Here is a 16,517-nt window from a genome sequence, read left to right as displayed (position 1 = left end):
CCGCGCGCGGGCGGTAAACAAGGCCCGGCCCTGAGGGGACGCGGCGGCCGCCGATGGGGGCTCATTTGTCCGCGCTTTCATTTTCCGCGCTTCCACTTGGATGTCCCGCTCAAAGTGCGGCGGTTTGCTCAAAGGGAGTAAAAAAGTGTCTCGGAGGTGCCGCTGTGTGCGGGGCGGTGCTGACGGGACACGGCTCTGGTGGCTCCCGGACAGAAGCCCCGGGCACGCGCCCCAAATCTCATTGATTTTAATTGATGAGCGTGCAAAGCTTGTTTCCTTCTCCTGTTTTTGGATCCCTGAGGACTTGCTCATCCAAACCGTGGACAAAGATTCTGTCTTTGTTTTTGTTTTCTTTTTTCCCCTCCTAGAATGCAGCAGCCATATGACACAAACATCCTATCCTTGCAGATAAAGGTCAATCTTTCCCTATGGAAAATGCAGGGTAGGAGGGGAGAAAGGAAATTACCGCAGGGAAGGATTTCCAGCTTTCGGTTTCGTGTGCCACGTACAACAGGTTTAAAACTCAACATTTCAGTCTCCAGGCTGGTGGGATCTCCGTGTTTTTCCTTTTCCAAGGAGTAGCAGCTCCGCAAGGGACACACCGAGGGTGCTCGATCTGACTCTGGAGTGCATTAATTGTCCCCAGATCCCAGCAGGAATCTCAGACATTAAATTTGCAAAGTGGAAATGAGGTCCAAAGGAAGAAAAACAGAATAGAGCCCCATCTGAGAGGCATCAGTTGATTTTTAACTTCTGCAGCAGTTTTTGTGTTTCTTCTTCTTGTGTTCCTTCCCGCTGCACCTGCTATAGGTCATCCTGACTCATGATGAGATAAGAGTTGCTTGGAGCCAGCATATTTTTAATCTAGTCCTGCTTTGTGCCTGGCAATTAATATTTATTATAGTCTGGACAAAGTGATGGTAATTTTTTTTTTTTTGTGTGCAGAAGACATGTTTGTTTAATCTGCCACAGAAAAGAGTGGAAATTAAGATGAGCTTCAGAAAAGAGCTGGAAGCAATTAGTAGTGTTATTTTACTGGGACTTAATTGCTGTAACAGTCAAATTGACAAAGAAAACATGGATGCTATAGCAGGGGTTTGCTGCTGGATTTGAAAGGAGAAACAACTGCACTAAAAGGGACGTGTTATGCTGTAATTAACCTGTTTATTATTACTGAGCCGAACATTTAAAAATCTATTTACTTCGGACACACTGGAGCATGTGACATGTAGTAACCACTCACAGCAGCACACAAAATTAAACTGTCCTTGTGTGCAAGCAGGGCTCTCTAAATTCCTGGTGGCCTGTGTGGGTCACGGCCAGGACAAGTCTCTGGGAACCCAGATAAGCTCTGTGTGGCTCTCCCTTCCGTGCTGAGCCTGAATAAGAGAGAATGGGGAAAGTGATATCAACAGGAATAACATAAAATAAGAATGACCACACGGGGTCAGCTCAAAGGTTCTTCCAGCCCCAAATGCACTTCCAGCTCTCTGGGTTTATAAGTCAGCTTGTGTAAGTCACCTTTTGATGGTGATTTCAGTGGAGAGATGAACAAAAGCCATAGACAGAAATCCAGGGAAGAGTAAAACACAACAAGCCAAGACAACTGCACTCCCATCCTGCAGCTTTTTGCTCCACAGGAATCCCTGAAATAAAGAGAGAAGGAAGGGGTGAGAGCTGGAGAAACCACAGCAGTGTCCCTATGTCCCTCCAGGCTTTGCAGTTTGGTGACATTGGTCCTGAATGAGAGTTTCTGTGCTGTTAGGTCAGGAGTCAGTCTGTCTATATTTACATCTGGGCCTTGTGAACTCGTGGCTACCATGAGCTGATCCAGCTGTTACTGACACTGGAGATGGAGGCATCCTCCTGGCCAGTCCTCCTGGCCACCTTCTGCTGCCATTTGCACTTTGTATCAACGGGAGGTCTGTGCTCAGAGATGCTGGCAGAAGCCAGCTCCAATGTTTCATAAAATAGCATCTCAGTCCTTTTCAGCAGCTTGTCATTTTCCTATTTTGTTTAACTCCTGTAACTGTCTTCATATGAAACCCTGAAGCTGCAATGTGCATTTTGGGTTTCTGTTACAATGCTTGTTTTTGTAGCGGGAAATGTAATCCCTCAAATGCCTGTGTTTAAGAGAATGCAAATCAGCTTCAAACACAATGCCTTGGGAACGTTTCTTTCATGCAAAACCCGGCTAGATAAATATGGAGGGGAGGAGGGAGCAGGAAAAGGGATTGTTCGCTTCTATAAACAACAAGAATTAATTATGCTCAGTAAATGACAGATGGGTTAAGATCAAAATCTGAATCTTTCTCAATGTGGGTGAAATCCACGCTCTTATCTCCGAGTTGCATCAACCCCATTGCACAGCTCAGCTGGTGCCATGGGGCAATGCCACAGCTGACACTTGTGCCTGTCCTGGCACAGCGTTGGGGACAGCAGGTCCTGCCGTGGCCAGGACCAGAATCCCTCTGCTCTCGGCCCCGAGTGTCCCTGGACCACATCTGCTCCCTCAGGGAAGCCCCAGCCTCCCGCTGGGCCCTGCAGAACAAAGGTTGTTCCTTCCTGGTGTTCCCCACCCTGAGCTGCCGCAGGAAAAGGGACACAGAAGAGACATGCAGCTGTAGGAAACAGTGAAATGCATTTGGAAGCTCACAGGGAGCAGGAAAACTCGGTCTCCTGAGGAATTTTCCTGTTGGTGGCAGTCCGGTACTCAGCGCACAACAGCTGCTGTACACTTCCTTACCTCTGGAATGATAAATTCCATGGAAGGCATCCCTGCACTCTCAGTTCCACCATGCACAGAGAGCTGTGAGCACAGGAGAGGACAACTGAGGGCACACACAGCTCATGCCACAGAGCACCTGCACAGCCAGGAGGGTTGGGATAACTAGAGAAGAGGTGGAATCAAGGAACTACTCCCTTTCTCTCTCCCAAGTATTTGGGGATTTCAGCTCTCCTAGTTTGTCTCCAAATAAGAGTGAGATGCCCAAGGATTCTAAAGGAAAAAACTGTTCTCCAGCTCCTGTTCCCACCTGTGCTAGAGAACAACCTGGAGACAGTCACTCTGCCCCTGCTCCATCCTCCCACCTTCCACTGGGTCATTACTTTGACACTCAATTATTTCACATTTGCAAAGCCATTCTCAAACCTTTTTTGAAAGCAAGTGATAGAAGTGCAAATTTTTATTATTGCTCTTGAAGAGCTTTTAGCAAAGCTGTTGTTAATGAGCTTGCTTAATGAGCTTTCTTAAATCTATATTTATACCCTATATACAGCTGTATATAGATAGAGCAATGCCTAAAATATGTGTGGATTGCACACACATATGCCTGGGAAAATGAAGGGTGATTAACACGCATCTTCTTCAGTTATACCGTGCAAGTATTTATTCCTTTTTCCTTGGAAATTGGAAAGATAAAAGATCCATTCTGGAATAAAATAATTCTGTGCATATGTGCTCGATGGTTTTGTTTATGAGCCCCGAGTATGTGTGTGTGTATGTGTGTTAGACAGATGGTGTGTCTGTTTGTAAGAGATATGATGCGGGGATGAATGTGTGTAAAATTACAGGTTTCTTAAGGGCTTTTATTTAATTTTCTTTTCTTTTTTTTTTTATTTTTTTTTTCTTAAGGAAAATACAAAGTAACAAATGCCTGCTCAGTACATTATTTCCTGTGTCATGCTTTTTGTCAATATGACAGAGTATTCCTGCAGAAGGCAAAGCTGCACCCAAAAGTGAAGGGTGCTGCCCCCAGGGCTTCGAGCTGGGCATCGTGAATTCTCTTCAAGTTGTCAAAGTCCTGGGAAGTTTTGATAAGCAAATACCTTCTGGGCTCTGTCTCTTATTGGCTGTTTCTTCACCGCCAGATTTTGACACAAATAATCTGATTGAAAAATCAGGGAGGGGAACAGGAAAAAAAAAAAAAAACAGAGAGAAAAAAGGAGAAGTATCTATTTCAGCAGACTGCAACCAAGTGAAAAAGTGGAAGAAGAGTCCCAAGAGAAGACGACGTCTTGCTTGTCTGGGGAGATTTCAAGGCAAATCCAGTAAAGCAAAGTCCCTCAAACAGGTGATTGATTTATTCTTTTAAACACTTTTAATTGCATTGGTTTTCTCATTTTTCTGATCTGTTTTTCTAAGCTTTATTCATTCTTCTTCTTTGCTTGTGTCTGCAAATATGTAACATATTCCACTGCCTAAGCCACTTGTCCTGAGGACTCCTTTATGGTAATAGTTCACCTGACTCATTTGAATTGAATCTTTTGAAATTATATGCCATGTACTTCACTTTCACATGTAAAAATGGAAATAGAACAAAATATAAGAGAAGTGACAATGCTCCCAGGTACCTGTGTCCCAGCCAGCTCCATCAGCAGGAGCTGTGGAGTTTTTTACTTTGCCATTGAGGAGGGGGCAAACTGTGTTTTTCCTTTTTAATTGCTCTTTTATAGGGCCAGACCTTTACATTCAGAGAGCAGCACACCCCTGCTGCCATCACCTGTTCCAGTTTATGTAGATGACAATTCCTCTCCCATTCCCAGGATTTTTGCTTCGAATCCGTCTTTTATTATTTTTCCACCCTTTTTAAATGTGGGCTGATTAATCTAACAAATTTTAACATATGGAATTAGCTATTTATGGGCGCTTCTCATATCACAAGATTGATTCAATACATTAATGATTTGCAAGTTCACATTGAAATTGCATCTGTACATTGAGGAGATCTGGAATTTGGGAGATTGCACTGTATAATTCCATGCATGGAAGCCAAAGGCAAAGTTTCCTAAAGCCAGTGGCATTCCCAACACCACATGGAGCTATGGGAGCTTTCTAGAGAACAAGTTCTGCAATTACAGTCTAAGTATTTTTTTCTGGGTATTGCGGCTATTTCTGTTCAACTTCTTGGACAAAATTTCCACCATAATTTTCTTCCATTTATCCAGTCTTACCACAAAAATTAAAAATCTCCTGTTCATTTTTCCAATAAAAAAGTCCCATTTAAATTTCTTGCCCTAAGTACATTCAATTATGCTAGGGGGACTAGTGGAAAAATGATTAATTTTGTTGAAAAGAGGTGAATATCTTTCAAATTTGACTTTATGTTTAAAGAGTCAAGAGTCCATAAAACATTTTATTTTATTTTATCTCTTAAATCTCATGTTCCACTTTGTGCTTTTTTTCTTCAAAAATGTAGTCTTTTGAAAGACAAATTATTTTGTATTTTTGGAAGCTTCATTTTTTTCCCGAAAAAAAAGCAGAAAAAACAAAGCAGGAAAATGGCAATATTAAGATATAAATATAAATAATATAAATGAAGTAACAGAAAGGAAAAAGCCCTTTTTAGCCTAAAACTTTGTGTGCTCACCAACTTATCTGAAGATGTGGTGTAATGTACTACTAGGGAGTGCTAGCCTTGTAATGCCAGTTAAAATTTAATGTTTCACTGAGTGTAGCAAGAAAAAGCATTTAGTCTATACAATTAACCTTGGAAATCTGAAAACAGAATTACTTGAATTTAGAGAAAAATGTAAGTCAGCTTTAGAATGGAGCTTTCACTGCAAATTGGGTTCAGCATGGCACAATCCTACAAACCTCATTCACCGAGAGTATGAATTTCCTCTAAATTACATCAAAGGACCAGTCCTGTGGGTTTGGGTACTGAGAGCTGTAGTGAAGTGAGAGTTTGGGCTGCAGGAGGAACATGGGATCCAGTAAAATGAGGATCTTGGGTCAGAAGCCACCCCTAAACTAAAAACCAAGCCCATTTGCGATGTTTCAGTGACCTGTTAGATTTTTACCTGGGGTACTCGAAAAATCGTCCTAAAGCATCACTGAGGGTGAAGGAACTCAGAGTTTGAACACACAAATGCTGAATCTGCTTTCAGATCTGACTGGGGAATTTATAACTGGTAAAAGAAACTCTTCTAAGGTGCTTCAGGTGAGGTACCCAAAATAGTGAAGCTGCTTTTTTCCCTTTGGCTCCTGCTGTCTTTTCCTCAGGGTACATTATAACATTATTATACAGCTGCATGAATGGCAGACTAATAAGAATGTCAATTCTAGCCACCTACTGGCTTTATGTCCTATATTGAATTAATAAAAATGTCAGAACTTTTCCATTTTGGATGGGCATTCCTACCCAAGCAATAAATTCCCTTGTGCACTTACCAGTCCAGGTAGAAACTGCTGCCACAGGGGCTGAAATGAACAGACTCCAAAAAAATGAAAGTTTAATTTTCAGCAAAAGATCGAAGCTAAATTCTGTCAGAAGCTTCAATAACTCTAAGACATAGCAGGATGCAGGGTCCATTGTCCACAGCACTGCTTTTCCTGGGAAATACAGTGAGCCACTAGGAGCAGCTGATCTCTTGCTACAGATAATCTGGAGTTTCGAGGAAAAACAGTCCTTTTTCCTCCCACAATCTCTGCTTGTAGCTTTCCTCTAGCCTGGTTGTGAATCACAAAGCCAGTCCAGTGCAGTTGTTAATTAACTCTGCTTTGGGCTCCCAGTTCCCTTTTTTTTCTGTAAAATGGGGTGGGGGAAGGTGACTTCCTTTTGCAACGTTCAGTCCATTGAAGATGGTTGTGCTCAGTCATGGCCCTTATCAGCAGTCAGGATACTGGACCAAATTTGACTTTTACACAAGCTGCAGCAAACACATCCAGAAAGATTCTTTTTCTTCACTAGAAAAGAGGGGCTGTACTTAGTGCTGTCTGTACCTGGCATATGGGCACTGCTGTAAAACTTTGCTGGATTGCTTAAGCCACCCATCTCCAGTCCTCTGATTTATACCTGGCTGTGCTGCCCAGCTGCTGCCACAGGATTCTCCAGGATTCTCTGGCCTGAGGGCAGGGAGAGTGGCTGTTCCAGCAGGCACAGCTGGATGCAGGCTCTCACCCTGCAGTCACCCACTGCCAGAGCCTCTTCTTCCACCGTGGAGGAAGCCCAGGGGAATGAGCTGGTTAATTCAGGCAGAGAAATCAGATATCTGAAGCTTCCTGGTGTGGATACCCCCCCATTGTGGACACGGTGCTGCCCCACCACATGGGGAAATCTCTGGGACAGGAATGGAAATTCCAGGTCTAAAGGGTTCGAGGCAGCACTTTAACTTGGGACAGGTCTGTAATGTGGTGTTGGGTGAGCACGGATAGCTCAGCTGGGACTGACCAAGAGGTCAGCAGTGCTGCTGGAATGGGAGGGACACAGGCTGAGCTGAAGGGTTATAACCCACTGCAGAACACCCCTGTGTTTGCACTGAGCTGCAGCTATTCCTGTGCCTACAGCTTTGAACTGGGCAGGGATTCTTTACAGCTCTTTGAATGAACCTCATTAGAGAGTTCCAGGAGAGCAAAAAGCAGCCACGTACTTCAGTGCTCCTTGCCTCAAGGGCCTGCTTATGGTTCATCCTCAGTGCTGTTCTGTCCTTTTTCTAAAATTAAATGAAAAGTCTGCACTTGGCCTCAGCTTTCTATTATTCATCTCAAGCTACACGTAAATTTCTTGGAAAAAGATGAAGAAAAACAGGTGAGTCATTTCAGAAGTAAAAATGGTTAGAGCCAAAAAAGAGTTATCCCTGAAATCATAGCTGGAACAGTGGGAATCCTGGACCAGATTTAAAAGGACAGCAGCATATTGAAAGGCAGCTGGGCTGGGAGCACCCCAGCAATTCCCTTGTCCCCAGAAGACCTGGCTGTGGGAATTCCACAGCTTTAGGTACTACTGTAAATATGTCCCTCAAACCTTTAAACAACACCACTGGGCTCTGCAATTATATTTAGCATGAAGGGATAGTACAGGTGCTTCTAACTCTGGGGAACAGACCTTTCCACCCCTGCCTGTTTGGGATTCCAGGACTGCTCTGTCCTTGGACAGACATTTCATATAATTCCTGCTTAAAAGGAGAAAACTTTGTGGATTTGGGTTTTTTTTTTTCTTTAGTAAATAAGTAGCTTCCACTGAACTGCTCTCAGGAAGGAACAAAACTTAATAACAGTTTCCAGTCAACAAAGAGCCAGGACTTAAATGCTGACTTTTCAAATGAAATATAGCAAGATTTGTTTTTAGTGCCTCTATCCCAAACAATTACAAAGGAAAATGCAAATACACATGCAAATAAGGCACCAACTGCTATTACTGAACACAACATCATCCCTGTTGCCACCCTGCCTCCAGCAGAGCAGTTACCAGCCCCAGGGAGCGGGCACAGGGCGGGCTGGGTTCTGGGTAGCAAAGATAACACGTGCATTGCAGGAGAATTTGGTATGATTAAATTTCAGCATTTTATGTTTGTCCCTAACCCGCCATTTCAACGATCTGTAATATTTGAGTTGGGTCCAAAAGGTGACTTCTCAGCCAGCCCTCCTGCTCTGGCTCTGCTCTGTTGTTTGTCAGCCAGAACCCCAACTACTCAAGCAAGAGGGAAACCCTCCACACATCATTCTGCAGGGATTTCCCTGTCACTCTCCTATTGCTGATGTAGTTTCTATTATTGTTTATATAATAATTTCACAGTAGAGCCCAGGCCATGGCTTGGGACTGGGCCCTTCCAGGCACAGCACAAACACTCAGACTTTCTCCAATGGGGATCTCTAACCCTTGGTTCCCTCTGTGTCCTCTCAGGGAGGAGAAGATCAGAGATGTAGCCTGTCCTGTAGTCAGAGCAGGACTACAAGAGACAGGTCCTGGCTTCCAACCAGGTTTTGGTCTGTAACACAGCACTCAGGTTAAGCCTGTCCCTGTTTCTTTTTCTGTAATCCTTTGCCTCAGCCAGGGGTAGATTGTGAAGTGTGGTTTTTACAGAGCACACTTAATCTGAAAGAAGTGGGAAGTTACTCCCCAAGCCACAGAGGTTTACCTGGTGTTTTTCTGTGTGTCATCCCAGAAAGTGAATATAAGATGCCACGTTCCTTTTTGGTGAAGAGCAAAAAGGCTCACACCTATCACCAGCACCGCTGTGTGGAAGATGACCTGCCAGTACTCACGTGGAGTCCAGTCACCTCTGCCTTCACTGGTGAGTCAATCCATCCCCTGGGCTTATAGGAACACACAGACATAAATCAGTAACTCAGTAGGCAGCTAAGGGAGCAGGATGAGTGAGCTGAAGAGCATCCAAAGGCTTCTACAAAGGGATGCCAGTCTAAGGGCAAACTGATCCCTTACTGTGTGTCCTTTCTCTACACCAAATCCACACTGATCCTCCCTTTGTTTCCTGCTGGGTTCCTGGGGAGATTTGAGCTATAAGATGCTGTGTGGAGTTGGTCACATTTGGGAAAAATGACCAACTTCAGGCCACTAAGGGAAAAGAACTTGCACTGGGTTGTCAGTGTTCTACAAACTCACAACTTTGCTACCTCCATCTCCAGTTTCATGTGTTCACTGCCCACATTCCCTCTGGACTGCATCTGCTCTACCTCAAGGTGTTACCATCTCTTCCTGGTGTTAACACCACCCAACACACTTCTGCCCATCCCTGCTGTCCTCTCTCTGCTCCAGCTCCTGCTCTCCCACAGCCATCCAAGCAGTGGCAGGGCCAGGCTAGTTTCTTCTTCCTTCAGGCACCATTCAAATTTTCTTTATTCAAATTTAGGATCAATTTACCCTTTGTTCTAGCCCTGGCTATCAAACTAGAGTCTAGCCCTGATATAAGTTTGATAAAAAGGAAAGGAGGTAACATTTTAATTTCCATTCCTGCCATCATCCTTCAGCCATTTGTTGTGTCTTTGGTGCAGTGGCAGGTTTGACAACAGATAAATACTGTCTTTCAGCAGATCTGTCCCATCTTCAGCAGAAAGGAGACACATGTTGGACCTCTGTCCACTTTAGATTCTTATTACAAAGTTTATCAAGGGCTGGTTGGTGTCTTTAAGGGCTAAGACAAGCATGGAGAAATGAATGAGAGTGTGGGCAGGAGGAGGTGAGGCTCAGAGCATAAGGACTTGCCTCCCCTCTCTGCTTCCCTCCTTGTCTGTCCATAAATCCAGCTTAACAATACCCAGCTTCTCAGGAGAGGGGTGGGGAGGTTAATAAGTTAGGGATTGTTAGTTACCACACAAGCGGAAATGGTTTTAAATAGGGAAATAATTCTTACAGCATAATTCTAGGGTTGGTTTTCTCTAACTGTATCAGGTATCAAGATCCAATCATCTCATCCTGCCCCTCTGCCTTGCCTATCTCATCTTGCTTGGAATTTCCCTTCGTCAGCAATGGGCAGATCTTGAATGCTGATGGCATTACTCTGCACTTCCTCAGGGAACTGAGCATGGGCTGCTGTGCCCAGGCAGGAGTTCACACACGAGTACAAACCTCACCTGAACAGACACCTCTTGTTGCAGCAAGAGTGACATAACTGTGACATGACTGTGACACTGCTCTTTGCAGCCACAGGAGACAGGACACCGGAGGAGATCAAGAAACAGGACCTGGGATGTGTGGTTCCAAAACAAGAGAAGGACCCGCCTGAACTGAAAGAAGGAAGTGTCCCTGTCCAGTACCTGAGCAGGATGCTGCCAGGCCCTTCAGCTCAAGGTTTGCTACCCAAAATCCCAATTGCAAAAGAGGTCAGGGCTGAGCTGCTTATGGAGCCCCTAAAACTGGGCCCAGATTTTCAGTAAAAGAGAGGTCTTATTTTGACATCAATGGTCAAACTTTCCCCAGGCAGAGCTCATCAGGAGCATTCTGTATTTCCCTTTACAGTTCTGGTCTACACCAGAAAGAATGAAGGATAGTGCTGTGATTCCCAATGAATGAACCTCCCCATTTTAATGCAGCTCTGTGCTACGTGGGTCAAGGCAGGTGCCCACAGGATACTTGTTCAAACATCAAGGAGGGCTAGCAGGGGGCTTAACTCTCCCTTAGCCATAACATTTCCACAGCATTCTTTGCCATAAAATTTCCTCAGATTGAAATCAAAGTCACAACAGGAACTTTACCTGGGGAATCAGGGTTTGAATCAAGAAGTTGCCAACTGCAGCTCCCGAGGTCAGGCAAGATGGGTTACTTTTTTACAACTTCAGGCGATGGTGTGACACTCGCCTCTCCCTCTCCTTTGCAAACTCAGAGATGGCCATGCCAGGGCTGGAGATCAAGGACTGCGCTAACACCGTCAACACCCCAACCTTCTACAAAGCCAGCTTTTCCTGGGATGCTTTTCATGTGCCATACAGCTACCAGCAGATGTCTTCCAGCTCCCTGCTGGAGCATCCCGTGAGCCTGTATGGGAGCCACCTCCTGCCAAGCACTGAGCCCCCCCTGGATTACAGCCTGCATTACTCCTCAGACATGGAGACCTTCCACTGTGTCAAGTGCAACAAGGTGTGTGTTGGATGAGAACCTCTGGGATGGGGAGGGCCTGGTGGGATTTTCATAGCACACATGAAGCATGAAACCCATTCTTCATTTGCTCACACCAAAGTGTGTGGCTCAGAGCACGGCCTGCAGTCAGGAGAACAAGGCACTGGGAATGCTGCAGCTCACAAGAGTTCTCACAGAGGGGAGGATTAAATAAAGAGAAGGAATTGAAAACAGAGCTGAAAATGCAGCCACCTCATGTCAGAAGAATCACTGAGATTTTGTTTTGCAGGTGTTCTCCACTCCCCATGGACTGGAGGTCCATGTCCGAAGGTCTCACAGTGGGACGCGTCCCTTTGCTTGTGAAGTGTGTGGCAAAACCTTTGGGCACGCTGTGAGCCTGGAGCAGCACACCAACATCCACTCCCAGGTGGGTGGCGTGGTTCCAGAGAAGCAGCTCTGGCCCTCAGCTCTTCCTTAATCCATTATAGAGGAAGTGACACTTCCTAGGTTACAAATGTGATGCCTCTCCTGTGGCACGCAGTGACAAGGACAGGAGCTCTTGGTCTCAAAAATCTCAGACTGCCCTTCAGAACTCCTTGGAAGGGAAAGGAGGATCGTTGCTACACACTCTTCTGTGCCTCACCTCCTGCTAAAGGGAGCAGGAGTTTGGATCACAAGATAGGATCCATTTCCATAATTAACCCTCCCTGCACTCCCTTTATGCTGCACCCAGCATTATCAGTCCATGAGCCAAGGAGATTTGCTTATCAAATCTACAGTTCTCATCACTCTTCAAGCTCTGTCACATGTCTTGCAGCCTCAGACATCCCATGATTTTCCTTCCCCTACAGGAAAGAAGCTTTGAGTGCAAGATGTGTGGGAAGACATTCAAACGTTCCTCCACCCTCTCCACTCACCTCCTGATCCACTCGGACACACGGCCCTATCCCTGCCAGTACTGCGGGAAGCGCTTCCATCAGAAGTCAGACATGAAGAAGCACACGTACATCCACACAGGTGAGAAACTCAATATTCCAATGGGAAAACACAAATTAGAGCCCATCATGCCAATGCACATACACAGTCCCCAGACACAGAGGTATTAGACTGGGGATAAGTGCCCAGAGGCACTGGAAAGTCATTATTCCGTGTGGGGTGAGACAGCAGGAGGCTGAAGCACATCTGCCTGACAAGGAGGTGGTTATTGGCCAGCCTCTGGTGCATGTTGGGGTTGCACCCAGCCCTGGATTCAGGGAATGGGTCACTCAGCTGGAGAGGACTGTCCCTGGTTCTTCCCACCCTCTGCTGCTGGATCACAATCCAGACACATCCACAGGAGAGCTGATGCCCAAGCAGCTCTGACTCTGCTAAAATGCATTTCTCTGTTCCTTCACCTCTTAAAGTGGGGTTTTTTTTTACCATTTTCTGTGCCCTGCAGGGGAGAAGCCCCACAAATGCCAGGTGTGTGGCAAAGCCTTCAGCCAGAGCTCTAACCTGATCACCCACAGCCGCAAACACACCGGCTTCAAACCCTTCAGCTGCGAGCTCTGTGCCAAGGGCTTCCAGCGCAAGGTGGATCTGCGGAGGCACCGGGAGACCCAGCACAGCCTCAAGTGAGGGGTGGCTCCAGGTCTTTACTGGAACTCCCACTTCATGCTCCAGGGAAGAAGACTGTCCCCAGCATCTCCATCCACATTATAAAGCTCCCACGGTGTCCTGTGTTCCCCTGAGGACTGGCCAAGTCATACATTGGCTTTGCTGTTTGGCACCACAGGGCCTTGCACACCCCAAAGAAACCTGTGGGAGCTTTCACTTTTTGATTGCAACAGGTACCAACCCAGATCTGACATCACCTGCTCAAGTGTAAATCCAGAGGAATTCCTCCAAGGTCACTATCACTTTGGATTTACACCAGGAGCAGAATCCAGTTTGTCAGGCTGCCCAGCGGGGAGGAGGGGACTCCTGGGCTGTTGGCAGCAACAATCTTTGCCAAGCTGGTGCTGTAACCATGTTCTGCTCTGATGGTTGGGAAGATAAGCCCAAGGCATGCAAATAGATTGCATTCAGTCAGCTGTGTTCAACCTGGACAGGCCTTCTGCAGAGACTTGCCCAGGCCATAAATTCTACCAACAGACACCTTAAAGTAATTTCTTTCAGCAGAGAATTTACTCTGATCAAATGACAAGTTAACTGTGCTGTATTTTTAGCTTGGAGTGGGAGGAAAATACTGAAGAAACAGCTCCTATCCCTAGCAGATAACAGGGGTCTCTAAATACATTCCTCAGACACAGCTCGATGCAGAGATCCCAAGCAGGCTCCAGGAAGAGCCACACCACAGCACCAGGCAGGAGCTGATCATCCCCCATGTCTTGGTACCATGGGAGAGTTTGGCTGCTCTTGGAATTGGGGCTGGTATGTCCCACAGTATTTCCCTGTATGCTGGACATGCCAACTTAGAGCTTTAGAGCTGTCCTGAGCAATCCTGAGTCACTGCATGGGCAGGAGTCACCCTGGATATCGCTGTCAAGGCCAGAGTTCTGATTGTCAGGCACTCTCCTCAAGGAGGAAGTGACTGAGCCTGTACATGTTGGCAGAGTATGCAAGTACCTCACAAATATTATACAAAGAGAGCAGTGGTATTTCCTCCTTTTGCCAGGTCTAGGGGTTGAAGCAAAGCACTGAAGCAAGTAAAGAACCAGTTCCCCTCCAAGCTCTGCCAGATTCTCTCTCTATAACCTTTGGCAAGTCACCACACTGGGCTTTTGTTTTTCCATCCCTCCTGGTGACGTAGGGCTATTCACTCAGGTTTGTGGAGCTCCCCAGGTTCTTAACAGGAAATACAAAGTATTATTATAACATTATTATAAAACAGAAAAGTGTTTTCAGTTAATTGGGGCATTGTAGCAGCATGTGGCTCACTCCATAACTGCATCCCTGAACACACAGCTTTGGACAACAACACCAGTGGGAATTACCCTGGGAATGGGCTGTGGCCATTTCACTCCAAAAGCTTATGAAGGAAAGCTGCCATCATGGGCAAAGACAAAATGGTCTAAGTGGAAAATTCCTGTATTGCCAGGAGAGAACTACCCTCAGTTCCACTGCTGTAAATCCCAAGTTACTCTCCTAAGACCTAAACTGTACTTGCCCCTTTTATGCTGTGCCTAAGCTGTAAGTCATTAATATGTACCTGGAAGCTCAAACACAGAGTCTGTACTCCTGGCTTTACTTGTACACTGTAAATATGTATTTATACTTATTCTAATGTATATTTTTATTGCACTATACCAGACAGTGACATGCACAGGCCTGCTGGGATTTATCTGATAAATCTGTTCCTTCTTAGTAACTGGGCTAACACAGTGTATTTCATGTTCAAAACACTTATTTAAAGAACAGTTCATACCTGACTCTGGGGACACAGGCAATGGGGATGGGGTGCAAAAGGAGAAAGAAAAGAGTCTAGGATTGCTCTTTATAATTTGAGTGGGAATTAAGATGGAAATTCACATGCAGGAAAGGGCTCCCATTAGAGAGACTTTCATCCTGGAGACAGACTGGTGCAGAGCCCCACAGAGCCAGAGCCAGCTCTGCAGAGCAGGAGTTGACACACAGAATGTCCAACAGGCAGTGCCAAACCCCCAGCAAATCCCTGCTGTCCTTCCCTGAGCCATTCTGGGGAAGGTGCATAACCTGTGATGGAAGTGGTCCCCAGCCCCACAGCCACCTGTGAACATCACACGTGCACAAGCCTTGCTCAAAGTGAAGTCATTGCAGCTTATTAAAAACTACTGCCCAAAATGCAAACTGTGTTTGTTATTCCCCTTGTTCTCCACTAATCTGCAAACAGATATACTCAAAGAGGGTGTCAGGCATCTGGACTGCTCAGGAGCAAAACCCTCCAGCCCCAAACCAGCACAGACTTCCCTGGGGACAGCAGAGGGATCTGACACATGTAAAACTTCCCAATTTTGGCCATTTGGAGCCAAGTGCTGGCACACATCAATTGGCAAGAGTGCCTGTGACCACTCATAAAACCAAACCAGACAGCTGGTTCTTCTGAGCCTCATAAAGAAGAGCTGCTATATCCATTAGATTTTCATTCCTGTCCTTGATTTTCAAGGTACAGAGGAGCTATAACCTTCAATGGACAACTGGGATCTTCTCTCCTGTGTGCTCCTATGGCTTCTCCCTCCAAACACAGCACACATCACCCCAGTCCTGTCTGCTATTTCCCCAGGACTCCAGGGAGGGTTACTGAGCCCAGATATTCCTGAAGAGCAGCTACCCTGGAGGAGGCAGTGCCAGGAGAGAGCTGGTGTTGTTAACACTTAGCCTGGTGTTTGTGAGGAGCCTGAGGAGCACATCCCAGGAGATCCAGGGACAACTTTGGCTGGATGGGCAGTGAGTGGAGGAGCATGCTGGGATGGCTGCAGGACATGCTGCAGAGCTCAGGAGAACACATCTGTGAACAGAGCAGTGCAGGGGATGCAGGCTGACCCACTCCCAGAGACACAGCCTGTGGAGGGGGGCCACAGGCAAAGGCACCAGAGAGACAGGAGGTGACAAAAGGGAGGAGGAGGAGGAGGAGAGGGAATTAACTTGCAGTGTTTTTCACTAAGAGACTACAGATTCTTCCTCTTGGGTAATGAGTTGCCACTTTAAGATCACCTAATGCCCAAGCCCTGGCATTGCTTGAGGCCTCTGGATGCCAGCAGCCCCAAGAAAAAACAAGGCAGAGCCCCACTGCCCTTCTTCCCTCCCAGCACAGCACCAGCCACAGGCAGACCTGCTACAAAGAGCAGGCAAAGAGCTGCCCTCATCCTTGGAGCTGCTGAATCTACACTATGGGTACCTAAGGATGCTCAGCACACATCAGGACTAGGCCATGGCTGTCACCAAACACACCTGGCTTTGCTCTGCAAACATGCAAATCCTCCTCAGTTCCGATCACTCTGGTGCAAGCCCTTTCCCACCACCTCCCCTTGCATCACAAACATTCTGGTCAGTCAGTCAAGGAAACAGATAGCAAAAAGCAAAATCTCAACTAATCTTTGTGGCTGAAGAAAGAGCTGATTGTTTTTGACTCTCTTTGAGCCTGCTCTGTATCCTGTACTTCCCCAGTCCCCTTCACACCTTCCTCCCTTTATTGTTAGGGGGAAAAATCCTGGTCTCTGAGCTGTTTTGTTTAGCAAATGAGGGACATGCAAAGCACTAACCCCG

The 16,517-nt window shown here is 46.2% G+C and overlaps 1 protein-coding gene and 1 long non-coding RNA gene across 2 annotated transcripts; one reads left to right on the top strand and one right to left on the bottom strand.

Annotated features, from left to right (window-relative positions):
- Window positions 1-1,154: 1,154 nt before the first annotated feature.
- Window positions 1,155-7,232, bottom strand: LOC107212015. Its single transcript, XR_001524371.2, has 3 exons — window positions 6,173-7,232; window positions 1,522-1,646; window positions 1,155-1,379 (listed from the first exon to the last, which is right to left on the bottom strand). It is a non-coding gene; the product is annotated as an uncharacterized LOC107212015 (long non-coding RNA).
- On the top strand, window positions 3,799-15,101 carry GFI1B (growth factor independent 1B transcriptional repressor). The gene is made up of 7 exons (XM_015644741.3): window positions 3,799-4,073; window positions 8,887-9,015; window positions 10,383-10,529; window positions 11,062-11,315; window positions 11,584-11,721; window positions 12,146-12,311; window positions 12,733-15,101. Exons 2-7 carry the CDS (start codon window positions 8,901-8,903, stop codon window positions 12,909-12,911), a joined length of 999 nt encoding a protein of 332 aa, XP_015500227.1. The 5' UTR covers window positions 3,799-4,073; window positions 8,887-8,900; the 3' UTR covers window positions 12,912-15,101.
- The last annotated feature ends 1,416 nt before the right edge of the window (window positions 15,102-16,517 follow it).

The sequence above is a fragment of the Parus major genome, chromosome 17 (genome assembly GCF_001522545.3).
Source record: "Parus major isolate Abel chromosome 17, Parus_major1.1, whole genome shotgun sequence".
Lineage (NCBI taxonomy): Eukaryota > Metazoa > Chordata > Aves > Passeriformes > Paridae > Parus > Parus major.
This window is presented reverse-complemented; position numbering and strand designations above follow the sequence as displayed.

Coding starts and splice junctions, on each gene's coding strand:
- GFI1B (XM_015644741.3), top strand. CDS start 8,901: ATGCCACGTTCCTTTTTGGTGAAGAGCAAAAAGGCTCACACCTATCAC. Junction 10,530..11,061: donor GCCAGGCCCTTCAGCTCAAG/GTTTGCTACCCA, acceptor TTGCAAACTCAG/AGATGGCCATGCCAGGGCTG. Junction 11,722..12,145: donor ACACCAACATCCACTCCCAG/GTGGGTGGCGTG, acceptor CTTCCCCTACAG/GAAAGAAGCTTTGAGTGCAA.